This window comes from Geotrypetes seraphini, chromosome 10 (genome assembly GCF_902459505.1).
Source record: "Geotrypetes seraphini chromosome 10, aGeoSer1.1, whole genome shotgun sequence".
Classification (NCBI taxonomy): Eukaryota; Metazoa; Chordata; class Amphibia; order Gymnophiona; family Dermophiidae; genus Geotrypetes; species Geotrypetes seraphini.
Genome location: NC_047093.1, coordinates 134932498 through 134941290, shown reverse-complemented (window position 1 = coordinate 134941290; position 8793 = coordinate 134932498). Strand labels below are relative to the sequence as shown.

The following is an 8793-nucleotide window of genomic DNA, read 5'->3' as shown; positions in this document are numbered from 1 at the left end:
CTTGGATTAGGCCCTATCTATCAACAGGTTTTTTCTAACTAGTAAATCCTGGTGCAATGTGAGAAAGTGTAATAGCTGATTTTTTATTGTTTGCTCACCCTTACCTGTCCAGGTAAACCAAGCTTGCCGCCTCAGAACTACTTAAGGCATAGGGCAAGGTCCTTAATATTTGATATCTGTTTTACAGATAGCTGTTTTGTATATATTTGTTCTTAGTTTTCAAACTACAATAAAAAAAATTTAAATATAAAAATAGCATATTTTATTCAAATGCTGACAAAAATACAGTTCATTTTTAGATATGGAAAAATGTTTGAAATGTCCCGATGACCAGTGGCCCATGAAGAAGCGAGACGGCTGCATTCCAAGAACCATCGAGTTCCTTTCCTACGAGGATCCACTGGGTGCGGCTTTGGCTTTCTTGGCCATTGTATTATGTGCAATCACTGCTGGAACTCTAGGAATATTTCTTAAATATCGAGAGACTGCTGTAGTGAAAGCCAATAACCGGGATCTCAGCTACATCCTCCTCCTCTCCCTCATGCTCTCCTTCCTCTGTTCCTTGCTATTCATTGGGCGTCCGGAGAAGCTGACCTGTCTGCTCCGGCAAACTGCTTTTGGGATCATTTTCTCAGTCTCTGTTTCTGCAGTCCTGGCAAAAACCATCACAGTTGTCATTGCTTTCAAAGCCACTAAGCCTGGAAGCAGGTTAAGGGAATGGGGTGGGGTCCAGAGTACTCAGCTTCTTGGTCCTTCTGTGCTCCCTGGGTGAAGTTCTGATCTGCACTGCGTGGTTACTCATCTCTCCCCCATTCCCAGACTACGACATACAGACAGATGCTGGAAAGATGATACTAATATGCAATGAAGGCTCCCTCTTTGCATTTTACAGTGTGATCGGGTATATGGGCTTATTGGCTATATTAAGTTTTATTGTTGCTTTCTTAGCCAGACGTTTACCTAACAGTTTCAATGAGGCCCAATTGATCACTTTCAGTATGCTGGTGTTCTGCAGTGTTTGGGTGTCCTTCATCCCGGTTTACCTGAGTACAAAGGACAAATACATGGTAACTGTGGAGATATTTGCAATGCTGTTATCTAGTACAGGACTGTTGAGCTGTATCTTTATCCCAAAGTGCTACATTATTCTGCTCAGGCCTGAGATGAACACAAGGGAGCATTTAATTGGAAAACAATCTCCCAGTATGTAAAACAGTATAACTAAAGTCACGGACTTTATATTCTACCCTCCAGTACTGAAGAAATGAACCTGTAGAAAGATTAAAATAGTGGTTGTACTGGAGAGCAGAGTCAATAGGATAATCCGATGGGGTGCATTATAGGAATTTGTTTTTAAGAAAAGCAATGGAGAATGTATAGAGAAGGGCAAAGGACTAGCATAGAAGGGAAAGCAGAAGGATACAGTTGATCAGAGGTATACCTGACTGGTGTCATTTCTGGAATGGCACCAGTCAGAGTTGCAAACACAAAACAAGAAAAAACTGCAGACAATCTGTACAAGATGCAGGCTATGTTTATTATATCAAATATTAAATGCGGTCAAAGATACCACCTTTTAACAAACCAAGGGATCCGACAAGGTCCGTGTTTCGGTAAGCACGCCTTCCTCAGGGGTCCTAACAAATGTAAATACAAATAATAAAAAAAACCAAGAATATGCAATTCATATACAATTATTGGACGTGTGGTGTGCTAAAGTGATAAAGTAATAATCTGTATAATGTGGTGAAAAATCATAATCTGAAGAAATAATACATAAAAGGTGTAAATGCATGAAAACAGCGCGAAGTGCATAGGATAAAATTGTGATTAAAACAGATATGTGTAAAGTATGAAAACATAGAAAACTTAAAAGCCAATGAAAGTGCTAATGTGCAATTTGGTGTACATAAAAGGTGTAGAGTGCTATACGTAGAACAGAACACAAAAAACAAAGAAATTAATTAATGAGATGAAACTGGGGGGAACTACCATGGTTGATATGGTTTTTAATCAAACCACAATTTAAATTGATAATGAACTAAAATAGAAATAAATCTTCCATGGACATATATTAAAATCAAGACAATTTCTTTATTAAACAGTTAATACAATCACATAGATTGCGCTATAAGACTATATATAAGGAAGAGAAAAAGAATAGGATAAAAAATACCTTGAGAAACCAGAAGACTAATAGATGGGATAGATATATGTGGAGAAAAAGTAATCAAATTCATTTAAGACCATAACAAGTGAATCCCAAAGGAATATATGTTTAAATATATTTATTGATTTTTAAATCATATAATCAAGAATATCTTGTACAGAAAGCAAATTAGTAATTCCACATAGAGCAAGAAACATTCCAATAACATTTAAATCATGTATAAACTAAAATGCTCAAGTCCTCAAATTTGGATCCAAGATTTCTTATCGAAAACAAAGAAAGAAGAATTGAACAAATGTACACTCTTTCATAAAAGTTAGCTAGAGGGCTGATTGCTGGGATTAATCAATAATCTTAGAGCTTATGATTTTTCTGCCTCCAATCGGGAGAGAGCGCTAAAAAAGAAGTCAACTGATTAGGCTCAAAGAAAACATATTTAACTGATCGGTGATGCACTATACATTTACAAGGATGTCGCAAATAGAAAGTAGCACCCAAAGATATAACACCTGGCTTCAACATAAGAAATTCACGACGACGCTTTTGAGTCTCTCGTGATAAATCAGAAAATACCTGCACTTTACAGCCCATAAATTCTTTCTGTCTATTTTTAAAGAATAGTTTTAACAACCAAACTTTATCAATAGAGAGAGCTACTGTTACAATCAAAGTACTCGGTTCTACAGCCTCTTTATCAGATTTTTCCAATAACTCCGATACATCCAATAATCCTTGATCCGACGACTTTTTTGGTAATTTAATCTTATTAGGTAAGTAATAGACTCGTGATAAAGGAGGTAATGAATCTTCTGAGGCCCCCAAAACTTCAAGAAAATATCTTTTAAACATTTCTCTAGGTGGTGTCAATGGTAGCCTAGGAAAGTTAATTAATCTTAAGTTATTGTATCTGGAGTTGTTTTCTAAGTTCTCCATCTTTCTTCTAAGATTAATATTATCTTTCATTAAAGTTTCCTGTAGTTGTTTAGATGATTTAATTTCCTGTTCAAGCTTTTGAACAGAGGAATTAGAGGCAGTCATTTCATTTTTCAATTCTTTAAGTTCAGTAGAGTGTTGAGACAGTTTCCCCTCAATTGACTGAAGTTTGGGACTTATGGTCTTCACTAGTCCGGCCATAAGATCCCATAGTGAGTCCAGAGTTACTTCTGAGGGTTTTTCCAAAGAAATTAAAGGTAAAGAAATGTCATAGTGCTCACCGTCCAGTTGATTAACTTGTCGCTGTCCCTGAAGGGCTAACTCGCCTCTCCTCAGATGATTTCCCCTCAGCTTCTTCAAAGGAGCTCATATCCATAAGAGCTCCTGTCAGCAGGCTCTGTGATGGACTACTTGCCTCAGGGGAAGGCAAGACCCCAACCTCCGGGGTTCCCTTACCCCTTGGAGAGCTGCTTAGCTGAGGTTGCGGGGGCGGCGCCCTAACGTCGGGGCTCAAAGATGTCTCCAATCCCGGAGGAATCACCACGGCCTCACTGACGCCGCTACTCCTCTGCGGGCCTCCCTCCGACACCGAAAATACTCCCTGCATCCGTCTGAGGAGTTCCCCGATGTCACCAGCCGCGGGGGTGGCTGTGGGCCGTGAGGCACCAGCGGCGCTACGGCCCCTCCATTTAGGCATCGGGTAAGTGGTGTAACCGGTAAGAAATATTATTAGGAGAAAAATCCTCAGAGCGGCTCCTCAGCGCGTCCAGCCTGACGCCATCTTGGATCAGTCTTCCAAAGGAATATATAAAAACCATGATAAAAATATATAGATAAGGGACATAATAAGTTTAAAAAGCACCAAGTGAAAAAAAGAAAAGACAAAAAAATTTTTTACATAACAAATAAGTGTATAGTGGACCAAGGCTGAAAAGCACTCTTCACATTGCAATGTTATAATATCTAGAGACTGAGAACAGGCCAGAAATCAAGTGACAATTCAAAGTGTCTAAAGCGTAGAAAGGTCGACTGAGACTATTATTTAATTCTTTATTTAATTTTCAATTACATTTCCAAGCATAAACATCTTGAACAGAAAGAATGGCAGAAATAAAAACATACGTACAAATAGTATGAATTAAGGAAGAAACTTAAATACAACGAGGAAATAACAGCAATTCCTATCCTTCTCAAGTCCTCTATTTTAGAGATCCAAAATTAAATGAGTGAAAATTACAACATAGAAATACTTAGATCACTAAGAAAAATTTAACGATAAAGCAATAGCCTATGATGGTGGAAGGAAGTTATCTTCATTAGAATTATGTCACCTATTCTTTGTCAAGGCGTTTAATAGACAGAAATCCAGTCAACTGGGATGGATCATAAACAACATATTTGAAAGATTTGTATCTGATTATGCACTTGCATGGATATCATAAAAAGAAAACTCCTCCTATAGCTGTAACTGCAGGTCTCATCAACAGGAACTCTCGTCTTCTTCTCTGGGTGTCTTTAGAGACATCAGGGAACATTAATATTTTATGTCCCAAAATTTTTTTTGGTTTATTTTTAAAGAATAATCTCAATATCCAATCTCTATCAGGAGCTAAAGCAACTGTTACAAATAATGTTGATGATTTCACAATTTTTGTCCTCAGAGGTTTCTAATAATTCAGAGACATTAAGAGATTTATCTTGACCATTTTGTTCTGGATCTGTTTGTTCCTGGATTTTCCTTTCCGGAAGATAATATGCCCTAACAAAGGGAGGTAATGATTGTTCTGGAACATTTAGAACATCCAGAAAATATCTCTTTAACATATCTCGGGGATTTATCAAAGGGTCTTTAGGAAAATTTAATATCGTCAAATTGTTAAAGTGATTATAATTTTCAAGAGTTTCTAGTTTTCTTCATATATTATTACTATCTTTAACTTGTGTCTCTTGGAAATTATTTATTGTTTTCAATTCTACAGTCATTTTTTGAGTCTCACTTTTACTTTGATTAATCTCTTGTTTCATTTGTGAAATTTCTTCTTGATGTACTTTTAATTTTCCTTCTATCTCTTCGACCTTTGGGGAAAAAGTTTTCCTCAGGTTTACAACTAAGTCCCAAATATTCTCCAAAGTAACTTCAGGAGGTTTTACTAATGAAGAAAAGTCTTGTAGTGCTAATTCAGTCTTACCCTTTACTGGATTCATGACTTTTATCCCTTGTACTGACTCCTCAATTGATCTTCCGGCCACAGGTAGCTCCAGGGACACAAGTTCCCCCGCTGACTCCAGAGACAAGCTCTCTGTTAAACCAGCCTCTCGCAGTAGGAGCACAGCCTCTTTGGACGTGCTCACTTCTTGTGGAGAGCTTGCTTGCTGTGGCCGTGGAGGAGGAACTCTATGGTCTGGGCTCAGAGTAGCATCTAGCCCCAAGTCATCCGGAACGGTGTCACTCATCGCCGATGTCGACAACGGGCGATTCCCAGACAATTACATTCCTCCAATGAGGCGCCGCAAAATCTCATCGATAGAGCCGTTTGAGGGGGTATCCGGTCGTCGGGAGGCTCCACCGACTCCTTCACCCCTTCTCTTCGGCATTATTAAACTGAGGTTAGTAGGAAAACAGGAACAGTGGACGGCGTCTCTCTCATACACAGGCTACCATGGCCATCTTGGATCCGCCGACTGAGACTATAAGAGTCAGAGAAACCTAAAGATAAAAAATAAATATAAAAGTGCAAACTACCAAATAAACAAATGAAAGTCAGGACTTACCAAAAGCCTATGCTGTAATCACATAAATGCGAGCTGACAGTTCCAGCGCATAATGGATATCTAAGCAAAACAAGAACGCCGCGGGATTCAGATGATAAAAAAGGGGCTGTCTAAAGCGAGGAGAGCTGCGATTGGCCTAGGGGCATGTTCCAAAATAAGTCATGAAAGGGCTACACTTCTATAGTGGCTTGTGATAGGTTGATAAGCATATCATGAATAAGAGGAAAGACAAAAAAGAAGAAACAAAGTAATACTAACTGATATTAAATAGCGGACACTTCTGAAAAAGTAAAATTGGAAAAAACAATGAAAAGTAAAAAGAAAAATGATTAAAACTTTGGTGGTTCAAGGGGCATGTCCCAAGTTCAGTAACAAAAAAGATATATATCAGAAAGGGAAAACCATGAGAAAAAAAGGATAAAGAGCAGGATGAAACTAGAAATAAATGACACTTTAACAAAAAACAATAATATGAAGGAAGATGGGAACCAACATTAAAAAATATATATGAAAATAAAATAAATAGTGAATTAAACCTTTGACGGAACAATGAAATGAGAAATGTGAAGAACACCACTAATCCAACAGATTATGCTGAGAAAGATAATGATGCCACTTACAGACTCTTGTAGAACAGTATGAAGTATCAAATGTCGTCTCATTGAAACACAACTATCTCAATTACAGTGTGCATAGAAGGTAATAACGTTCAGAAATTAAGACAAATCAGAACAAATAAGAAAATACTTATAAAATACAGGCATGCGTAATCTTGTAAAAGCGGTATTAGAGGATGAATATCAATAGAAACGTAAAAAGAGCATGTATTGACATCCTAACACTACTACAACACATAACCATATTGTTAAGAAAATAGATAAAATAAGCCTATATAAGGACATCCATAATCATAAATTTAATGAATAAAAATATTTATAAATAAAACGTTAACCCAAAATGCATGTAGGAACCACATAAAAGATTATAAAGCTATATTTGGGCTATAAATTAAAACCATCAAAATATGAATGCCAGAAAGAGTATAATATGAAATAAAATATGTCAATACACATGTCTTAAAGTGCAATAATAGCCCAAATATATATGGCTATGCTCTCGTGTCCTTAATACCAGTCCAAAATGTTGAAATATCACATTAAAAATGGGGACCAAGATTTTATACCTTCTTCTTGGTGAGTCAGTAAATAAATGAGGAAGCCTCAGCCCCACCACTCCACCGCTGTGCTTTTCTACCTGCGGAAAGAATTACGTGGTGCCATTCATCATTGGCTGTTCCGCATTCATATGTTCTTCTATATAGATAACTTGTATAAATTTTTAATAATTTTTGTATAAATAACCTTAAATATTTTATATTGGTTCATTTAAAATTATATGCACTTATCTTTTCATCCGCCAAAACCTGGGAGTCAGACCCGACATGTTTCGCGTTGATACCCTTTATCAAGGGTCTCCCTGCATATTAAAGAGAAGGAAGCTGTTATGTTCTCGTTCAAATACTACTCCCTCCGCCCCCTATGTTTGTCACTTACTATCTTCCAAAGTAATGTTAAATTGTCTTACCAAGGTTGCTGCTGCCATCCGACTCTAGATTCACTTGTAAGAGAAAAATGGCGGTGGCGTTCTACCCCGATGTTTAAATAATCCTCCTATCCCTTGTCACCAATCTGTTACCTCCCCCTGTCTCTCATTGGCCCAATTGTCAACCAATCAATGAAGCCCACTCCAGCTCGCCGTTCAACCCTCGTGGTTCCACTGTATCTAGCATAAAAATGTATCTCTGTTCTATCTCATTAAGTTTCCTATAATCTTTCCCACAATCCCTTTCAACTACTCTTTCTTTGACCAGCCATTTAATCTCCTCTACCTTGTGGTTACATGCAACCCAGTGGTCCACTAAGGGGGCCTGGGAGATCTTATTAGTAATTCTCGATTTATGTTCGATTAATCTAACCCGTATTGCCCTGTTTGTCCTCCCAATATATATTAACCCACAGGGACAAATTATCATATATATGTTGAATTACAATCTGTATCCATTTTGGATCTCAAGGTGATGTCCGTTCCTGAACCCTCCAGAACCACCCCTCTATAATGGATACACACCACTGACATCTCCCACACTTCTTGTGTTGGCCATCAGTCACTCGCATCCTTCTACCATACTTCTGGAAATTACAACTTTGACCCAATGTGGTGCCCCTTGAGTATGCTATCCTAGGGAAGTTCTGCAGAGACTGATGAATTTGCACTATATGCCAGTGCCATCTCATAATCTTCACTGCTAGATTAGCTGCTTTTGAAAATGGAAGCACACATGTCAAAAGCTCATTCACATCCCTCTGGGAGGGCTCCCCTCCATGTAGTAGGAGCTCTCGTTGAGCAAATTTAGCCCTCTTGTAAGCCTGTTTTAAAGCTTTCTCCGGGTATCCTCTATCCTGGAGTCTCTCCCAAAGAAGATTAGTTTGCCTCTTAAAATCTTCAACAGACGAGCATACTCGCCGGACATGTAAAAATTGACCTATGGGTAAATTAAAACGTAACTTAAATGGGTGGAAACTATCAAAATGCAACACCATGCTCCGTGTGACCGGTTTTCTATAAAGAGAAGTGTGGATTTGGCCCTCATCTACATAAATGGCAATGTCCAGAAATTCTATCCATGTCTGATGACTTATCATCGTAAATTTAATATTTGGATCAACCGAGTTCAAATATTCAAAAAACTCCTGCAGTTGTTCCCTCGTATCCTGCCATATCAAAAAAAAGTCATCCAGAAACCGCTCCCAGAATAAAATTTGGGGATGCCATCTGGGACCATATATCAATCTTTCTTCAATTCTAGCCATGTATAAAGAGGCAACCGATGGTGCCAGAGTGGTCATAATATTGGAAAT

The 8793-nt window shown here is 38.0% G+C and overlaps 1 protein-coding gene across 1 annotated transcript in view; it reads left to right on the top strand.

Moving 5' to 3' along the window:
• The window catches only part of LOC117368601 (taste receptor type 1 member 2-like), a 27353-nt gene extending 26142 nt beyond the window's left edge, over window positions 1–1211 (top strand). The window contains 2 exon segments of the mRNA XM_033962330.1: window positions 300–721; window positions 723–1211. Coding sequence (XP_033818221.1) covers window positions 300–721; window positions 723–1211 — 911 coding nt within the window.
• Window positions 1212–8793: the final 7582 nt, after the last annotated feature.